The sequence below is a fragment of the Scyliorhinus canicula genome, chromosome 23 (genome assembly GCF_902713615.1).
Source record: "Scyliorhinus canicula chromosome 23, sScyCan1.1, whole genome shotgun sequence".
In the NCBI taxonomy this organism is placed as follows: Eukaryota; Metazoa; Chordata; class Chondrichthyes; order Carcharhiniformes; family Scyliorhinidae; genus Scyliorhinus; species Scyliorhinus canicula.
Genome location: NC_052168.1, coordinates 5,877,105 through 5,896,565, shown reverse-complemented (window position 1 = coordinate 5,896,565; position 19,461 = coordinate 5,877,105). Strand labels below are relative to the sequence as shown.

At 44.0% G+C, this 19,461-nt stretch overlaps 3 protein-coding genes across 4 annotated transcripts; all 3 read right to left on the bottom strand.

Moving 5' to 3' along the window:
- Window positions 1-164: 164 nt before the first annotated feature.
- On the bottom strand, window positions 165-5,284 carry LOC119956494 (ferritin heavy chain, oocyte isoform-like). 2 transcript variants are annotated; one of them, XM_038783769.1, is made up of 4 exons: window positions 5,105-5,284; window positions 3,788-3,934; window positions 3,007-3,132; window positions 165-424 (listed from the first exon to the last, which is right to left on the bottom strand). In XM_038783769.1, exons 1-4 carry the CDS (start codon window positions 5,204-5,206, stop codon window positions 392-394), a joined length of 408 nt encoding a protein of 135 aa, XP_038639697.1. In that variant the 5' UTR covers window positions 5,207-5,284; the 3' UTR covers window positions 165-391. The 2 variants fall into 2 exon arrangements, with proteins under 2 accessions (XP_038639697.1, XP_038639696.1); XM_038783768.1 differs by lacking the exon at window positions 165-424 and adding an exon at window positions 2,444-2,682.
- Window positions 5,285-8,136: 2,852 nt separating this feature from the next.
- LOC119956487 (ferritin, heavy subunit-like) lies at window positions 8,137-11,362 on the bottom strand. The gene is made up of 4 exons (XM_038783759.1): window positions 11,231-11,362; window positions 9,415-9,561; window positions 8,661-8,786; window positions 8,137-8,397 (listed from the first exon to the last, which is right to left on the bottom strand). Exons 1-4 carry the CDS (start codon window positions 11,330-11,332, stop codon window positions 8,251-8,253), a joined length of 522 nt encoding a protein of 173 aa, XP_038639687.1. The 5' UTR covers window positions 11,333-11,362; the 3' UTR covers window positions 8,137-8,250.
- Window positions 11,363-15,703: 4,341 nt separating this feature from the next.
- On the bottom strand, window positions 15,704-18,974 carry LOC119956484 (ferritin heavy chain, oocyte isoform-like). The gene is made up of 4 exons (XM_038783756.1): window positions 18,840-18,974; window positions 17,012-17,158; window positions 16,238-16,363; window positions 15,704-15,979 (listed from the first exon to the last, which is right to left on the bottom strand). Exons 1-4 carry the CDS (start codon window positions 18,939-18,941, stop codon window positions 15,830-15,832), a joined length of 525 nt encoding a protein of 174 aa, XP_038639684.1. The 5' UTR covers window positions 18,942-18,974; the 3' UTR covers window positions 15,704-15,829.
- Between the last annotated feature and the right edge of the window lie 487 nt (window positions 18,975-19,461).

Below are 19,461 nucleotides of genomic sequence, written 5' to 3'. Positions count from 1 at the left end.
GTGGGCAGGGATTCAATCACGTTTAGGTAGCTGGGCAGGACTGAGGGAAATTTAAAGGAAAGTTTGGACTAGATGTTAGACAGGTAGGAACCTTCATGATCTGAATAATCATATCTGTCGCTGAATTAATGATACAAATAAAGACAAAGATCAACTCAGTGATCAACATTGTTATTTTCATTTTCAAATGCAGCAACAATCAAATGGGAATTGAGTACAAACTAGTCACCGAATTTGATCACAACTTCCACCAGACATAGAAGTAATCTTGAGTTTCAGTCAGTCCAGGGTGAGCTTGTCAAACAGGTTAGCTCCCGTGACATTCTCAGGGGCTCCCAGTCTCTTCAGGTTGGTGATGTGATCTCCGAGCTTCTTGATCATCTTCACTTGTTCATCCAAGTAGTGTCTCCAGGAAGTCACAAAGCTGAAAACATCAAGTCAGAAGAAGTGTTATATTTTAAATAATGACTTATATAAAATATATATATTACTCTTGAATCCACCAGGATGATAAAATGACCAATAGTCTTCTTGTTGAAAGATTAACTATTTGACGAGTAATAAAATAATAAACTGTGAGTTCTTTTACTCAATACTAAACTCATAAAGTACAACACAGATAACTATATAACTGTACACTATTATAATAAATTAGTTCTAACTTCTCTCAGTCTAGCTGTACTATGTTTTGCTTGTTCACTGTTCTCAATCATGTGACTTACAAAAGGTGGGCAATCAGTTCTTATAGTATCTGACTGCGAGCCATCAAGTGTTGAAATGACTTTACTACATTTACATACATTGATCATGTATATTGATATCTGAATATCACTCCAAGAAGGAAAATAAGCATTATTAGCGTGGATCTTCAAGATCATTATTTTTTCTGGTGTTGTGTTTGTAAAATCTCACATACTTTTATCAGTTAATTACTCAAAGGTTTTGCCCAGGTACCTTTATTTGCGAGATGAACAAAGGACAGATCAGGTTCACGGTTTAATGCAATTTGATTCACAATTCTCTGACTCAGACCCACAGCTGAGCTCTAGGTATTACCCTTACTTAGTGAAGGAGGCTGGCCAAGCTACGATTACTCGATGTGGATGTCGTCCCTGGGTTTGAAACCCAAGGTCCCTTCTTGCGATGATTGTGCCTGGCGGACTCCCAGGTTATCACTGAAGATCTGTTCCAATGTCCCTTCCTTTATACATGTCGGCTAGCATTGAGTCATAGGTATACACCCCAACTGGTTGGAGTTCCATTGTCCCAGCCACACCCCATCTTGTTAATGGGGGAAGATACTCCTGTTTATTCAGGATGATTCAATCAAGATCCACTGTCTTCGGAAAACCCTCATCTGACCAGATACTAGCCCATTCTGGAGTCTGATGGCTTCTGCGAAGTTGATCACCTGCATCTGGAAAATAGTTAGATACCCACAGTATGATCTAGTTCTTTGTGTAAAAGTGAGTGGGTAACTATGTTGACTCACGTGTTCTTGCAGACAGCCTGTATCAACGCATCCAGGGCCTGATGTGGTAGTGTCTGTCCCTGGCCTATGTGTCCTGTCAGCCACTCTGGGATTATCTGACACTTGAGCATTTAGGTGATGTGCGTAATTCTGGCTAAATGCACACAAGTGGCAAGTCACCAATTTCATTCGAGTGAATTCCTCAAGAAACATTGTAGTGATCCAGGTTTAGTGTATATAGTGGTCGCTGCTGCTTGTAATAAAAAACAATCTGCAAATATGAAACGCAGCCAGAAGAACTCTGCCACAGTGGCAGCCGTGTGTCCCATCTTCAAGATGCACTGCAGGAAATAGCTCCTTCCAAACCCATGACCACTCCCATCTAGTCAGAGAAGGACAAGAGCAATAGAAGCCTAGGAACCGCATCCCTGAGGCTCCCCTCCAAGTCACTCACTCTCCTGACTGTGGAATATAATCACTACTCCTTCACTACCACTGGGGCGAACTCCAGGAACACTAACAGCATAGTGTGTATACCATCTATACAAGGCAACTGACCACCTTCTGAAGGGCAACAACGGCTGGGCTTAACCTGCGATGCCCACATTCCCTAAAGGAAGAAGTGATTGTCCCCTGCTGTAAATTTCAATTTTATGACTAATTTGTACAAATATTCAACAGATGAAACACTTAAGACCTTGCACATCAGGCAATTATCTTCAGAGAGGACAGATTTCGGGTAGCAGTAAACATTGGCCAAAATGCAGATTATTACCCTGACCAAGGAGACAATGAGTGAACAGACAATTGGGTGTCCTCTCCACATTTCCCACAACTTGTGGGCAAGCTGTCTTCACAGCACAAAAGACAAGATGCAATGTCACCGAATCCAGTCAGCAAACTCATCTGGGGAAGTAATGAATCTTAGGAATACATGAGCTACTGAATTAGAGAGAGAGAAAATTATCCATCAAGTAATTGCTTTTTTTTTTTATTTCTGTACAGAGAATGCAACCTTAATTTACATTTTATTATATAGAGAAGCAATGATTCTACAAGCCCAGTCAGTCCAGGGTGAGCTTGTCAAACAGGTACTCTCCCGTGCCATTCTCAGGGGCTCCCAGTCTCTTCAGGTTGGTGATGTGATCTCCGAGCTTCTTGATCATCTTCACTTGTTCATCCAAGTAGTGAGTCTCCAGGAAGTCGCATAACTAGAACACAAAATATGTATCATTAGCTCAGACAAACATCTAGGAATCAACAGCATTTGTTTTCACAGCAGAAAGATAAATACAAGTGCTGTGGATGAGTGGGACATGAGACGAGTCGCAGTATGAATACAACAATCCAAATTGCCTCCTGAGAATCACGATAATGGTTACAGCTCCAGCCCCACCGAGCAAAGCAAAGGCAACTATCAACAGCAAATTCCCAAGTCATGGTGTCAACTGCCATTGTTCAACATACAAGTGTGAAGCCCAAGTGGAACTCAATATATAGCGAAGAGCAGATTCCAATATCAAAATCCAACTCACATGAGGGTCGGTGTTCCCAGAGGAGAGTTTGTGCAGATCCAGCAGACTCTGGTTCACATTCTTCTCCATCTGCAGAGCTCTCTGCATTGCCTCCAGACCATTGCTCCACTCATCCTGCTCTGGTTTCTGGCCAAAAAAAAGTGTGAAGCTAGTGAGTGGCTACAATTGCAGGTGATGCGGGACCATTATTCGATACTGCTCAATATACATCTTAAGCCAAAGGGTTCCATAAAAACCCCATCCGCTCATTTCAAAATGACTTCTGTACGACAGTGGACAAATATGATCCACATTCTGCTGTCTCCTTGCTAACCACTGCAATGCCTGGGTTAACAGCACACTGCAGGAAATCTTTCCTCCTGAACTACCTTGATCCACTAGCTCAGGTGATCCAGAGGTTTCACCACCACCACATCTTATTTATCTCACTGGATTTTGCAGACTCTTGTGCAGCCTCCCCGGACAGGTGCCAGAATGTGGCAACTAGGGGCTTTTCACAGTAACTTCATGGAAGCCTACTCGTGACAATAAGCGATTTTCATTTCATCCCAATTTGCAAAACATAAAATGGCACTGGGGGGGGGGGGGGGGGGGGGGGGGGTCAAGGGTCACAATACCTCTGGCCTTAGTCAATAATCTCATCCAGTTCAGGAATTCTACCCATGATGTTGGCATCACAGATGCAAAAACAGAAAATGCCAACCCCCCCCCCCCCCCCCCCCCCCCCAGAAATATAGAGTCCACACGATTCTCCTTCAGCACATTAGACTTATCCTTCAACCTTGACATCTTCCAGGATGATGCAGCCTCCACGTTTATTCTGGAATTCCATCAGTTTCTCAGCGTGTTCCCGTTCCTCATGTGACTGCTCCTTGAAGAACTCAGCAAAGTGACGCAGGGCAACATCATCCCGGTTAAAGTAAGAGGACTGCAGGGAGAGACAATGGAAAGGGAGAGTCAGGAGAGACCCAGAGACCACCCAAACTGAAAAAAAAAACACCCCACAGCTCCATAACTCATCCTTTCTTTACCTCAATAGCTGGTCTTAAAGAATCAGATGACTTTTTAAAAAAAAGGTTACTTGCCCGGCAATTTAGTTCAGAAGGTTGTGGAATTCTCTGCCCAGGGCTTTGTTGCTCCATTGTGGAATACATTTAAGGCTGGGATAGACAGGCAGTTGGTCTCAGGCAATGAAGTGATTATGGGGAGGGGAGAGGAAAATGTAGTTGAAACCCATGCCAGCCTTCAAATGGTGGAGTGGCGGGCTGGGCCTTGTGTCGGTCATGTTCTGTAGACTGGCCAGTGTAAATAATGCACTACAGAACATCTAGTCCAAAATGAAACAACTGCATGGTAAAGATAACTGGAATAAGTATAGAACAAAGTATTAACTATACTGCAGAATAAGTCTATCCACCAACAAGACTCCCAACTCCCCCAAGCACAACTCCCTTAAGCACATAGTCACATGGTCAGTTTACACTGCCACCTGGTGGTTGGAGGTGGTATACATTATATACTAAATTGCTTATGCATATCGCCACATGGTCTACTCCTGTTAAAGTTGTTTAAACTCACTCTTCCCAGTCAAAAGCTCAGCTGAATAGAAAATGGCAGAACTGGAGAACCCAAGAGCAATAACACTTTTGGATTAAAATTTTAAAATTTTTAAAAAAAAAAAATCACTTCTACTAAATCTACAATGGAGTAATATCAATTAAAGAGATAATTGTTCATATTCAATATTTTAACATTTGAGTTCAGCACATTAGGGAGGGTAAACTGACCACAAATGCAGCTAATGTTTCACTCCCTAATAATTGCTCCCCTGCAATTGGAAAAGTTGAGATTCCAGTGCCTTCAAAACAATCTTTCTACTAACCTCAGAATCCAGAACCCTGGTGTTAATTTCAGATCTAAACTGGACACAGAAATTCTAAAATAGGACCAAACTCCTGTCTGGAGTATCACTCCATGCAGTCTGGGTTGAAATATATCTAAAGCCAACTCATTCACCTAGAGAAACTCTACCTGCTCAGAAAGCAACATAGTCACAGTCTTAATTTGAAAATAAGGCTCCCAAAAAAGTAAAACTCACCATGGAGAGGTAAACATAGGAGGAATAGAGCTCCAGGTTGATCTGCTTGTTAACAGCATCCTCACAGTCCTTGTGGTAGTTCTGACGCACCTGGGAAGCCATCTTACTGGTTAATGGCCCAATGCAAACAGCAACAACATGACCTCTGTCCTCACAAGCTCTTGTATTTATACAACTGGGACATCCTACATCCAAACAGGGAATGACATCACCAATGATGATTGACAATCCCTGATAGCCAATCAGGAATCTGCCATGAATCCAGGCACCAATTAATCAATGAGAGGGGGTTGGGTGTGACACCCAGAGCAAATCAGGTCTGTGGAATACAGGAAAAATAAGGATGGCTACTCGTGATTGGTTCATTCAACCCTTCAAACATTTTCTACTATTCAATTATATTTTGACTAGATTGACTTTTAACTCTGTACACTCGCCTCGGTCCCAGTTACCTACATCCCCTTACATAACAAAATTTAACAACATCGGTTTTGAAATGTTACGGGCAGCACGGTACCATTGTGGATAGCACAATTGCTTCACAGCTCCAGGGTCCCAGGTTCGATTCCGGCTTGGGTCGCTGTCTGTGCGCAGTCTGCACATCCCCGTGTGTGCATGGGTTTCCTCCGGGTGCTCCGGTTTCCTCCCACAGTCCAAAGATGTGTAGGTCAGGTGGGTTGGCCATGGTAAATTGCCCTTAGTGTCCAAAATTGCCCTTAGGGTTGGATGGGGTTACTGGGTTATGGGGATAGGGTGGAGGTGTTGACCTTGGGTAGGGTGCTCTTTCCAAGAGCCGGTGCAGACTCAATGCGCCGATTGGCCTCCTTCTGCACTGTAAATTCTTTGAAAAAATGACCTCCAACCTTTTTGGTGAGAGAGTTCCATATTTCCAACATTCTTTGTGTGAATAAGTGCTCCAGCCCTGATGAAATGAAGAATAAAATTCTATTAGCCTTTGTAATTTGTTTTTGAAGCAGTCCACTAGCTTTTAAAAAAATAGATTTAGAGTACTCAATTATTTATTTTTCCCAATTAAGGGGCAATTTAGCGTGCCCAGTCCACCGAACCAGCACATCTTTTGGGCTGTGGGGGTGAAACCCACGCAGACACAGGGAGAATGTGCAAACTCCACATGGACAGTGACTCAGGGTTGGGATTTGAACCCGGGTCCTCAGCACGTTCATCCCAGTGCGAACTACTGCGCCACCGTGCTGCCCTGTCCACTATTAGCAATTTTTGCTTCATGGATCCTGAACTCTCATTGCTCCTCAGTCCTCACCATGTGGAAAACACTGATTTATCTTTTTCATTCCAAAATGGATGATCTTGGCACTTCCCCACATCGAACTGCATTTGCCGCAGATTTGCCCACTCACAATCTAACCAAGTGCCTTTGCAATCTTTTTCTCCCATTTATATTACCGATTGCGTTGAGACACCAGAACCATCACAGGGTGTTTGACCCATCACATCCTACCAGTTTTGGTCCACACCCAATGAGGGCGACTTGTAGCCCGGGATCGCCGTCAGAAGGAGTGGCGACATGGACTGAAATTCCGGAAAAATCAGGAAATGCAATTCTCTCCGGATGTTTCCCGATGTTCCCCAGCCCTCATCAGTGACGTCACATGGTCACCCCCGCAACGGTGGGAATATAAATTTTTTTAATGAATTTCGATGACCCAATTCATTGGCAATTTGACATGGCCAATCCACCTTGCCTGCACATTTTGGGTTGTGGGGACAAAACCCATGCTAACATGGAGAGAATGTGCAAACTCCACATGGACAGTGGCCCAGAGCCAGGATCGAACCTGGGACTCGGTGCCGTGAGGCAGTAGTGTTAACCCACTGCGCCACCCTGCCGAGCCGGGAATATCATTTTAATGGAAATGAATAAACTTTATTATTAACGAGTCTCCCTGCCACACGATGCCCTCGCACTAAATATTCATACATCGCTGATGTGATGTTGAAGGGATCAGTATGAGGGTGCTAGAGTAAGTCTAGCCAGCGTGGACAATGGGGGAAACAAGGGACAAGGCACTGCTCCCTTGTACAGGCGATAGTTTCGTGGTGGTGGCCAAATTCTGATAAGATACCACCCAGTATTTCTACCATCGTATATCCTAACCCCTGACCATCATGTCCGAAGAATTCTGACAATTCCAGGTGCTTACATTTACCTAATAATCACAATGGCATGCGCGTTACCGCTTGTGAATCCACGATTCCAACATTTGTGGCATTGAAAATCCCCTATTGTCACGAGTAGGCTTCAATGAAGTTACTTTGAAAAGCCCCTAGTTGCCACATTCCGGCATCTGGTCGGGGAGGCTGTTACGGGAATCGAACCGTGCTGCTGACCTGCCTTGGTCTGCTTTCAAAGCCAACGATTTAGCCCAGTGTGCTAAACAGTCCCTCACCATGTGGTTCCCATGACCCCACTACATGGAAAAGAGACCGATCTGCAGAAGAATCTGCCAAGGTGCTGCCTCAGGGCCGGGGACCCAGATTCAATTCCAACCTTGGTTGACTGTCTGGAGTTTGTATATTCTCCCCACGTCTGCTCCTCCCACAGGTTAGATGGATTGGCCACAGTAAATTGCCCCTTAGTGTCCAAAAGGTTAGTGGGGATACTGCGATAGGGTTGGGGCCTATGTAGGGTGAGCTGTTGGAGTTTCGGTGCAGACCTGATGGGCTGACTGCTCTCCTGCATCCCTGTAGTGGCTTTAAGCCTCCAAGTTGGAGAAAGGAAAAGGTTTCTGAGAATACTATTGGTCAGTCACAGTAAAGTGTGATGTGGACTTTTACCCCGAGTGAAGTAAAGACACCCATGCAGGACCGACAACTGCTCGATATTTCATCTCTCAGCTGTTCAGAAACCCAAGAGATTATGATTATGATCCTTGGCAGAGTCAAATTAAATTTAGGAAGCTGGGCAGGACTGAGAGGATGGAAAAGATGCGAGGAACCTTGGTGATGTGAATAAATCAGATGAGCCAGTAAATTACTTCAAATAAAGACAAAGATCAGCTCAATTAACATTTATTTTTCCAAATACGGCAACAATCCAAATGGAATGGAGCACAAACAAGTCAGCAAATTTGATCACAACTTCCACCTTGTAATTATACATGGCGGAGTCAATCCAGGGTGAGCTTGTCAAACAGGTACTCTCCCGTCCCATTCTCAGGGGCTCCCAGTCTCTTCAGGTTGGTGATGTAATCTCCGAGCTTCTTGATCATCTTCACTTGTTCATCCAAGTAGTGAGTCTCCAGGAAGTCACAAAGCTGTAAGAAAAGAGGATAAGTAATTAATATCCAGCCAGATTTGTCAAGTATTATCTACATTTCCTCATTCAGGTCAATTTCAAACCCTTTTGGCACAAGTGCGATTGAAGAAAAAAAAATTTTGATCCCAGGAACAACAGCATGTCCTCTCCCCAGGAGTCCCTTGGAAAAAGCCCAAATGACACCCCAATAAAAGTCAGTTAGACTAGAGATCTGGAGGGCCAACAACATTTCACCATTTAATTTATCCAAAAACAACTCACATGAGGATCAGTGTACCCAGAGGAGTGTTTGTGCAGATCCAGCAGACTCTGGTTCACATTCTTCTCCATCTGCAGAGCTCTCTGCATTGCCTCCAGACCATTGCTCCACTCATCCTGCTCTGGTTTCTGAAAGAGGAAAGAGATGTGGTTAGTGCTGTTGCAAGGTTCTGTATGACAGCATCTGTAAACCTCATGTTGAGTATTATGGGGTTAATCACTGGGATGATGTGGAGACCATACTGGACATGTGGTCAAGTCATTAACTCACATCAGAGTCAAAAAGCTGCACACTCCAATTTGTTAGTGGTTCAAAATGCTCAACAAAGTGCTTCCCCTGGATGTCCACATTTGACATGTCCTTGGCAAGCAAGGTTGGTTATAGTGCAGAAGATTAGCCCTCTGAACACCCACAGTTGCCTTCCTCTATGAATTGGCACGTCTTAGCAGGTTAACTGTGCTATGTACATATATTATCCAGGGCTTAAGCTGGGAGCAGTCACCACAGCCACTTGTGTACAGTGTCCACCACTAGTCTGACCCCTAGGTTGAATCATGTGCTCTCCCACACTAAACAGAGTTCTCAGTTCCACATTAACCCTACATGTGCCAGACCCCAAAACTACATCTCATGCCCAATTAGAATGTGACAGATCAACTGCACAGCAGATCCTACATTTGTTCTCACTACAAACAAAATGCTGGAAATGAGAGATCACAAGTTATGGGGCACCTAGAAATCACTTAGAATCCAAACCTTGACATCCTCCAGGATGATGCGGCCTCCACGTTTATTCTGGAATTCCATCAGTTTCTCAGCGTGTTCCCGTTCCTCATGTGACTGCTCCTTGAAGAACTCAGCAAAGTGACGCAGGGCAACATCATCCCGGTCAAAGTAAGACGACTGAAGACAAAACGGGAAGGTGGAATTGGATTTATAACCTCAAATTTTTATGCTGTCCTGATCTGAGGAATACTCTAATCGTCACCTTCACTGGACCTTCCAAAGGAAGATGGTCATCATGTGATATTACTTACAAGAGAGGATCTTCTTAAATGGTATACAGAGCCAGACATTTACTAACTTGTATCACAACAAGACTAATTATTGGATTCTATATTAGAACCAAGATGTCTTGGGATGCCCATAAAAGCAAACTTACTCAAGCAAGTCATTTAGCTGGGACTCATGGTCCAACTCAAGCATTGACCCTAAGTTCTCTCAACATCTGACTTAACAGATCAAGCTACCAATCTAATAGTCTACTTTTCAAACTTAAGCTTGCTACATGGTTGGTCACATGATCATGTGGAGATGCCAGCATTGGCCTGGGGCAAGCACAGTCTTACAACACCAGATTAAAGTCCAACAGGTTCGTTTCAAACACCTGGTGAGGAGCAGTGCTCCGAAAGCTCGTGTTTGAAACAAACATGTTGGACTTTAACCTGGTGTAAGACTTCTTACTCTGCTCACATGATCAGTCAGTGCTCCCAATGGCAAGAGAAGGATCCAACAGCTATGACCGGTTTCTAAACAAACAATGGGATCTTCCCACCAGAAGTGGAGGCAGAGAGCAGGTCACGCACCCTGTAGATCTGTACTTTGGGTGCAAAATCACAGAAGAGTCATCCATTTTGTAGCTGCAAGCAACAGAATGGTGTGAAGAATGGAAGGAGGATCATTTTGTAATTGAGAGGGCCAGAGACACAAACAGGCCAGGATCTCAACAGAATCTGCTCAAGTCAGTTCATGGCAAGACAAAGCAGTGATGGTGTGTTGTATTCAGAAACCAGGGCCTCTGGTGAATGGCCTTTGAAGAAGAAATGGAAAATCAGGAACAAGGTAGTATATAAAGATGATTTTTGGAGGTATGGCTTTGTTAATTGTGCCAATGCAAATCAGGTTCCAAAACCCATGGCATATTATGTGCAGGGATGTACTGGCAAATGACAATTTAAAACCCTCAAAAAGGTATTTGAACATAAAATATGACAAGACAGGACAAACCTCTTCCTTAGCAGAAATGTAACCTGGAATGGCAAAGCAAGTGGGAGGCCCAAACAGGCTCACATGTCATAAAAAGTTTTTAAAAATGGAGTTCTAAGCAGATAGACTTCAAAATGTATCCTGACAACTCCCAGCATGGGTCACAAAGGTCAGCCAGTTGGTGAAAGTGGGTCGCAGGGGGGTGGAAAGGGGAAAGATAAAAAGAATAGTTGAAAAACTGGTCTATTGAACAACATTAGCCCTTGTAGCAAGTTTCTTGTGCAAGGTCCTCCCAGATAACAAGGCTATAAGTACACATTGATAAAATTATCATTCATGCAATGAACATGGAATTATTTTTTAGAAACTTCACCGAATCCTGAAAGTGTTTCAAATTTAAGCATTTTCCCAACGGGATACAGCTTTTTCAGAGTCTGCATGGCATTTAGTTTGGGAGGAGCTGCAGGGCTTCATTCTGAAGTCAATTCACTGACCTTGAGAAATTCTACCTACTGAAAATTCAATGATGTCCACAGTCTTAATTTGGAAACAGGAACCCCTCTCTCCCCAAAAATACAAAACTCACCATGGAGAGGTAAACATAGGAGGAATAGAGCTCCAGGTTGATCTGCTTGTTAACAGCATCCTCACAATCCTTGTGGTAGTTCTGACACACTTGGGAAGCCATTTGTACTTTTTCCTATTAAGTAGAAAGTTCTCAAACTAATTCTTCCAACATGAGCTCTTGTATTTATACAACTGGGACATCCTGCATTCAAACAGGAAATGACATCACCAATGATGATTGACAATCCCTGATAGCCAATCAGAAATCTGCCATGAATCCTGGCACCAATTATTCAATGAACTATTGAGAGGGGATGTGGAGGGGAGGGGGGGGGGGGGGGAGTTGGTGAGATTCAGAGCCAATCGCATCTCTGGAATCCAGACCAGGTTTGGGAGATTCATCTCGTTGATGCATCTTCAAATGTGAAAATGGTCCATTGTTTAACAACCTCATTTGAGCTCAATGATGATTCGTTACTTCTGTTGAAGTGGATTTTCATAATCTGACCAAGTTTCCTATTTACCAGGAACTGCAAAGCTAAAACAATATTCAAAGTACTCAAGCCGTCTCGAGGGAGGGAATTTCTACCTGACCAGAGATTTATGAAGCTGCCCTCCCTTTTTAGTTATGAACCCACTATTTGTGGAAGATATGTTTGCACATCAGCCCCACGCTCCTGATCTACAGGCAGCTGATGTGGAAAGAGGCAGGGAAGGCGGAGGACCTCCTCGTGAACCTGCTCCTGGGCCTGGTGAAACCTGCCATTAACAGGTCTAGACAGCAGGTGGCCAAGGGGGGTCAGCCGGTCTGTCTGTCCGTCGGCTATGTTCACGCCTGGAGACCAGTCAGCCCCTGGGTCTTGGGCTGGCTCTTTGAAACAAATGTGCAGTAAGTCCCGCTCCCCTGCTCTTTCCCTATTTCCCTGTAAATTTATTTCCTCTTCATGTATGTATCCATTTCCCTCATCAAAATTATGACTGAATCTATTTCAATCACTATTTCAGAGAGTTATTTGTTTTGTTTTTTGTGCGTGTTCCCTTCTCTTCTATGTCTGTATATGTATTCTATTTTGTGTACATAACGGTGAACTTTGTTCAAAAATCCAATAAAAAACATTTATTGAAAAGAAACTTTTTCATTCAGAGCATTCCAGATCATAACTCATCACTACAGATGCAGCAGAGTAAGTATCCTATCGGGCTGCATCACAGCCTGGTATGGCAACTGCTTGGCCCAGGACCGCAAGGAACTCCAGAGAGGCGTGAACACCGCCCAGTCCATCACATGAACCTGCCTCCCATCCATGGACTCCATTTACACCTCCCGCTGCCTGGGGAAAGCGGGCATCATAATCAAGGATCCCTCCCACCCGGGTTACTCACTCTTCCAACTCCTTCCATCGGGCAGGAGATACAGAAGTCTGAGAACACGCACGAACAGACTCAAAAACAGCTTCTTCCCCGCTGTCACCAGACTCCTAAATGACTCTCTTATGGACTGACCTCATTGACACTACACCCTGTATGCTTCACCCGATGTCGGTGCTTATGTAGTTACATTGTATACCTTGTGTTGCCCTATTATGTATTTTCTTTTATTCCCTTTTCTTCCCACGTACTTAATGATCTGTTGAGCTGCTTGCAGAAAAATACTTTTCACTATACCTCGGTACACGTGACAATAAACAAACAAATCCAAATTCCACTGCTACAATATCGTCCTCCAAATCTCTCCCTCTGGACCTTCCCCTCATGCTACTGTTTCTCTGAGATTTCAAAAAAAATCATTTTACAAGATGTGGCCGTCATTGGTTAGGCCAGCATTTATTGCCCTCCCCTAGTTAGCCTTCAGAAGATGGCGGTGAGCTGCCTTCTTGAATCGCTGCAGTCCCTGAGGTGTAGGTATACCCACTGTGCTGTTAGGGACAGAGTTCCAAGTTGTTGCCCCTGCGACAGTGAAGGAGCGGCGATATATTTCCAAGTCAGATGGTGGGTGACTTGGAGGGGAACCTCCAGGTGGTAGGGTTCCCTGGTATCTGCGGCTCTTGTCCCTGCAGATGGTAGTGGTCATGTGTTTGGAAGGTGCTGTCTAAGGAATCTTGATGAGTTGCTGCAGTGCATCTTGTAGATGGTACACACGGCTGCCACTGTTCATCGGTGGTGGTGGGTTTGAATGTTTGTGGAAGGGAGAGCAATCAAGCGGGCTGTTCCTGCCTGGATGATAGAACATAGAATGTACAGTGCAGAAGGAGGCCATTCGGCCCATCGAGTCTGCACCAACCCACTTAAGCCCTCACTTCCACCCTATCCCTGTAACCCAATAATCTCTCCTAACCTTTATGGACACTAAGGGCAATTTATCATGGCCAATCCACCTAACCTGCACGTCTTTGGACTGTGGGAGGAAATGGAGCACCTGGAGGAAACCCAGGCAGACATGGGGAGAAATTGCAGACTCCGTACAGACAGTGATCCAGGGGGGAATCGAACCTGGGACCCTGGCACAGTGAAGCCACAGTGCAAGCAACTTGTGCTACCGTGCTGCCCAGATCTTGCAATTTAAATGTCGAGCTTCTTGAGTGTTGTTGGAGCTGCATTCATCCAGGCAATTGGAGGGTATTCCATTACACTCCTGACTTGGGCCTTGTAGATGGTGGATTCGCGTTGGGAGGTCAGGAGGTGAGTTATTCACCATATGATTCCTAGCCTTTGCCCTGGTAGCCACAGTATTAAAATACTAGTCCAATTCAGTTTCTGATCAATGGTAACCCCCAGGATGTTGATTGTGGGGGATTCAGCAATGGTAATGTCATTGAATGTCAAGAGGTGATGGTTAGATCCTCTCTTGTAGGAGATGGTCATTACCTGCCACTTCTGTGGCATAAATGTAACTTGCCAGCATAAGCCAAGATATTATCCAGGTCTTGCTGCATTTGGATATGGAGGAGTTGCGAATGGTGCTGAACTTTGTGCAGTCATCCGCAAACATCCCCACTTCTGACCTTATGATGGAAGGGAGGTCATTGATGAATCAGCTGAAGAGGGTGGGGCCGATGACTCTACCCTGAGGAACTCCTGCAGCGATATCCTGGAACTGAGATGATTGACATCCAACCACCACAACCATCTTCCTTTGTGCCAGGTATGACTTGAACAGCGGAGAGCTCTCCCCTGATTCCCACTGACTCCAGTTTAAGCTCGGGCACCCTGGTGCCTTACACGGTCAAATGCTGCCTTGATGTCAAGGGCACTCACTCCCACCTCAGGCATTCAGCTCTTTTGTCCATGTTTGAAACAAGGCTGTCATGTCAGGAGCTGAATGACCCGGGCAAAACACAAACTGAGCACATGTGCTCATATCCGATTTCTCTACAGAAGTGGATCAGTCCCAGATTAGGTGATGTGTTTAAACTCTGGATTTGTTGGGTCAGATGGAGATGATTCACATTTGCAGCCACCAATCACAGCACAAGCCTCTCAGGAGAGATGCTATCAAAGGGCACAGTTGACCCAGCTGCAATTGAGACCTGTTCTGGAGATCCCGTGAATGTCCTGTGGTCACAAAGGGCTTTGTCCAAACTGATGGACATCACATGGTCACCCAGATTGATATCAGAGACTTGGACAGAAAGCCTGTGGTTACTGGTTCCGAGGGAACTATACTATTGATTAATACTTGCCTCAGGAAACACTTATAGTTCAGTACCGAAACACTTATAGTTCAGTATCACAACCTGTAGTGAGTGAGGATGGTGATGGGAATGAAAAGCTTAGTCTGGAAAAAATCATAATCTTTTATTGTCACAAGTACAAAGTTACTGTGAAAAGTCCCTGGAAATTGAGATGCAGAGATATTAACAACTGATTCTAATAATTGGAGTCTCGTTTCCATCATCTGCACTGCAGTCCTCAACAGGATTCTTAAATTTACTGCTGATGTGGCAGGGCAGGAAAGCTTAAAGGTTAAAGGAGAGCAAGAGAGGAGGATGAATTTTATTCATTATGAATGCACCAAGCTTAAATATATCTGCAAATTTCATCAGAACAAAGTTTGAACAAAATGCTAGAATATTCACAGCAACTAATGGAGTTGCCATTGGTGTAAGAACCATCACCAACCAGGTTCTGATCTAGCATTTCTCCTCCTCTTCCCCTCTATCCCTCCTCCCAAATTTTGTAGCAATGCCTAAACAGTGCAAAAGGAGACCATTCAGCCCATCTCTTCTGCACTAAAGCCCACTGACCCATACTACCTGCACCTCGGTGGACCATAGGAGGGAACTAGAGCACCTGGAGGAAACCTCAGACATGGGGAGAATGTCAGTCACCCAAGGCTGGAATTGATTAAAATGTGTCAAATATGCCTATGCAAAAAGATACTAGAGCTATACATGAACAGATTTAAAGGTTAAATTGGAGTTAGACTTGAACAATGCACTAATAGGCAAACAAGCAGCTATTTTAAAAACACAATTGAGTCAACAAAATTCACTCCATTATAAAGCATTTATTTATAGTTTGTATATTTGCACAGTGGAACCCTGATTCAACAGCCTTGTAGAAGATCACAAACAGGCAGGTCTAAAGGTCAGTTATACAAATAAGCTTCTTCCCTCAGTCACTCCCCCAGGGTGAGCTTGTCAAACAGGTACTCTCCCGTGCCATTCTCAGGGGCTCCCAGTCTCTTCAGGTTGGTGATGTGATCTCCGAGCTTCTTGATCATCTTCACTTGTTCATCCAAGTAGTGAGTCTCCAGGAAATCACAAAGCTGTAAGAAAAGAGGATAAGTAATTAATATCCAGCCAGATTTGTCAAGTGTTATCTACATTGCCTCATTCAGGTAGATTTCAAACCCTTTCCGCAGGAGTGAAGTAAAAAAATGTTTCAATCCCAGGAAAAACAGCATGTCCTCACTCCAGGAGTCCCTTGGAAAAAGCCCAAATGACACCCCAATAAATGTCAGTTAGAATAGAGATCTGGAGGGCCAACAACATTTCACCATTTAATTTATCCAAAAACAACTCACATGAGGGTCAGTGTACCCAGAGGAGAGTTTGTGCAGATCCAGCAGACTCTGGTTCACATTCTTCTCCATCTGCAGAGCTCTCTGCATTGCCTCCAGACCATTGCTCCACTCATCCTGCTCTGGTTTCTGAAAGAGGAAAGAGATGTGGTTAGTGCTGTTGCAAAGTTCTGTATGACAGCATCTGTAAACCTCATGTTGAGTATTATGGGGTTAATCACTGGGATGACGTGGAGACCGTACTGGACATGTGGTCAAGTCATTAACTCACATTTCAGAGTCAAAAAGCAGCACACTCCCAATTTGTTAGTGGTTCAAAATGCTCAACAAAGTGCTTCCCCTGGATGTCCACATTTGACACACGTCCTTGGCAAGCAAGGTTGGTTATAGTGCAGAAGATTAGCCCTCTGAACACCCAGTTGCCTTCCTCTATGAATTGGCACTTCTTAGCAGGTTAACTGTGCTATGTACATATATTATCCAGGGCTTAAGCTAGGAGCGGTCACCACAGCCACTCTGTACAGTGCCCACCACTAGTCTGACCCCTAGGTTGGATCATGTGCTCTCCCACACTAAACAGAGTTCTCAGTTCCACATTAACCCTACGTGTGCCAGACCCCAAAACTACATCTCATGCACAATTAGAATGTGACAGATCAACTGCACAGCAGATGCTACATTTATTCTCACTATAAACAAACTTACAATTTTAACAAATAATGTTGGAAATGAGAGATCACAAGCTATGGGGCAACTAGAAATCACTTAGAATCCAACCTTGACATCCTCCAGGATGATGCGGCCTCCACGTTTATTCTGGAATTCCATCAGTTTCTCAGCGTGTTCCTGTTCCTCATGTGACTGCTCCTTGAAGAACTCAGCAAAGTGACGCAGGGCAACATCATCCCGGTCAAAGTAAGAAGACTGTGGGGAAAGGTTGGGATTAGAACCTCAAAACCATTTTATTATTTTGCTCTTTTCTGATCTCAGGAATATCAAATAAATCACTTTCGTAAGGCAAGATGGCCATTAAATTATATTACTTTGTTCCCTGAGCTCACCTTTGGAATTTTTTAAAAAAGAGCTTCTTAAATAGCATACACAAGAGTCTGACATTATTGTATCATAACAAGACTAATTGGATTCTATATTAGGACCAAGATGTATTGTGATTCCCATCAAAGCAAAGTCTTAATCAAATTAAGTGTTAGGGTGGCATGTGGCAGTGGATAGCACTGAGGACCTGGGTTCAATCCCAGCCACTGTCAGTGTGGAGTTTGCACATTCTTCCCATGGCTGCGTGGGTTTCACCCCCACAACCCAAAGTTGTGCAGGTTCAGTGGATTGGCCACACTAAATTGCCCCTCAATTGGAAAATTTAAAAAAATCTCAAGTTAAGTGTTTTAGCTGGCCAATGAGTTGGGACTCACTAACTGGGTCCAACTCAAGCATTAACCCAACATATGACTTGACTGAACCTACTTGAGCTTGCTACCCATGGTTGGGTCACAGTGATCAGTCCCTGTCCCCAATGGGAGGAGAAGCACCCAACAGCCATGGCCAGCTTCAAAACAAATAATGGACTCTTCCCACCAGAAGTGGAGGCAGAGAGCAAGTCATGCACCCTGTACATCAGTGCTTTGGGCACAAAATCACAGAAGAAAGATGCAAGCATCAGGACTGTGAAGAATTGAAGGTGGATCATTTTGTAATAAAGAAGAGGCCCAGAGACACAAAACAGGCAGGGATTTCAACCAAATCTGTTGAAGACAAAGCAGTGATGGTGTGAGTTGTATAGAGGGCCAGGGTCTCTGGTGAACAACCCTTGAAGAAATGGAAATTCAGGAACAAGGTAGTATATAAAGAGGATTTCTAGAGGTATGACTTTGTTAATTGTGCCAATGCAAATCAGGATGCAAAGCCCAATGGTGTATTATGTGCAGGGATGTACTGGCAAACAATTTAAAACCCTCAAAACATCAAAGGCATTTGAAATTAAAAGCATGGCAAGTTAGAGGACAAACCTCTTGTATCTCCCCCCACCCCAAAGGATGCAGGGAGATAGTCAGCTGAAGTCCTCATCAGAAATGTAACCTGGAATGGCAAAGCAAGTGGGAGCCCAAGGACCAAGAAAGCTCACCTATCACATTCAAAAAGTTAAAACATGATGCCTATGCTGGATGACTTGACTTTTGCAACATGTATCCTTGCAACTCTCAGCAGGTGTTACAAAGGTCAGCTAATTGGTAAAGTGGGTCTCAGGGGCGAGGGGTGTTGAAAAACATTAACCCTTAGAAGCAAGTTTCTTGTGCAATGTCCTCCCCTTTTAAAAAGCTTTAATTACACATTATTATTGATAATTAAGGTTTGTGCAATGATGGAAACTTAGAGAAATTTCACAGAACCCTGAAGTGTTTTAAGTTTAAACATTTTCCCAATGGGATACAGCTTTTACAGAGTCTACATTGCATTTAGTCTGGGAGGAGCTGCAGGGCTTCATTCTGAAGTCAATTCACTGACCTAGAGAAATTCTATCTGCTGAGAATTCAATGATGTCCACAGTCTTCATTCCTTCCCCTCCCCCAAAAAAAAATACAAAACTCACCATGGAGAGGTAAACATAGGAGGAATAGAGCTCCAGGTTGATCTGCTTGTTAACAGCATCCTCACAATCCTTGTGATAGTTCTGACGCACTTGTGAGGCCATCTTTACTACTGATACCACCTAGAGAGCTCTAGAATTGACCCTTCCTCACCCAAGCTCTTGTATTTATACAACTGGGACATCCTACATTCAAACAGGGAATGACATCACCAATGACGATTGACGATATCTGATAGCCAATCAGAAATCTGCCATGAATCCAGGCAACAATTAATCAATGAGAGGGGGTGTAGGGGGAGGGGGAGGGGGAGGGGGAGGGGGAGGGGGAGTGTCCCAGAGCCAATCAGTGCTTTGAAACCCAGTCAGGTTTGGGAGATTCATCTTGATGATGTCACTCCTTTTCCTTGACCTTCAAATGTGGAAATGTTTGGTTGTCGAACAATCTAATTTGAATTGAATCATGATTTGTTGCTTCTGTTGAAGTGCATTTTCATAATCTGACCAAGTTTCCTATTTACCAGGAACTGTGAAGCTGGTACAATATTCAAAGCAATCAAGTCGGGAACTTCTAACTCACCAGAGATTCATGAAGCTGCACTCCCGGTTTTAGTTTCTTACTGAC

Bases quoted from the DNA above. Each gene is read 5' to 3' on its own strand.
- LOC119956487 (XM_038783759.1), bottom strand. From the start codon at position 11,332: ATGGCTTCCCAAGTGTGTCAGAACTACCACAAGGATTGTGAGGATGCT. The intron at 8,787-9,414 runs GTTTGGATTCTA...TTCCTCTTTCAG, and splicing joins TCATCCTGGAGGATGTCAAG to AAACCAGAGCAGGATGAGTG. The intron at 8,398-8,660 runs GTGAGTTGTTTT...CTTTTCTTACAG, and splicing joins CTGGGTACACTGATCCTCAT to CTTTGTGACTTCCTGGAGAC.
- LOC119956484 (XM_038783756.1), bottom strand. From the start codon at position 18,941: ATGGCCTCACAAGTGCGTCAGAACTATCACAAGGATTGTGAGGATGCT. The intron at 17,159-18,839 runs GTGAGTTTTGTA...CTTTCCCCACAG, and splicing joins CCTATGTTTACCTCTCCATG to TCTTCTTACTTTGACCGGGA. The intron at 15,980-16,237 runs GTGAGTTGTTTT...CTTTTCTTACAG, and splicing joins CTGGGTACACTGACCCTCAT to CTTTGTGATTTCCTGGAGAC.
- LOC119956494 (XM_038783768.1), bottom strand. From the start codon at position 5,206: ATGGCTTCCCAGGTGCGTCAGAACTACCACAAGGACTGTGAGGATGCT. The intron at 3,133-3,787 runs GTTGAAGGATAA...TTTTTTGGCCAG, and splicing joins TCATCCTGGAAGATGTCAAG to AAACCAGAGCAGGATGAGTG. The intron at 2,683-3,006 runs GTGAGTTGGATT...TTTGTGTTCTAG, and splicing joins CTGGGAACACCGACCCTCAT to TTATGCGACTTCCTGGAGAC.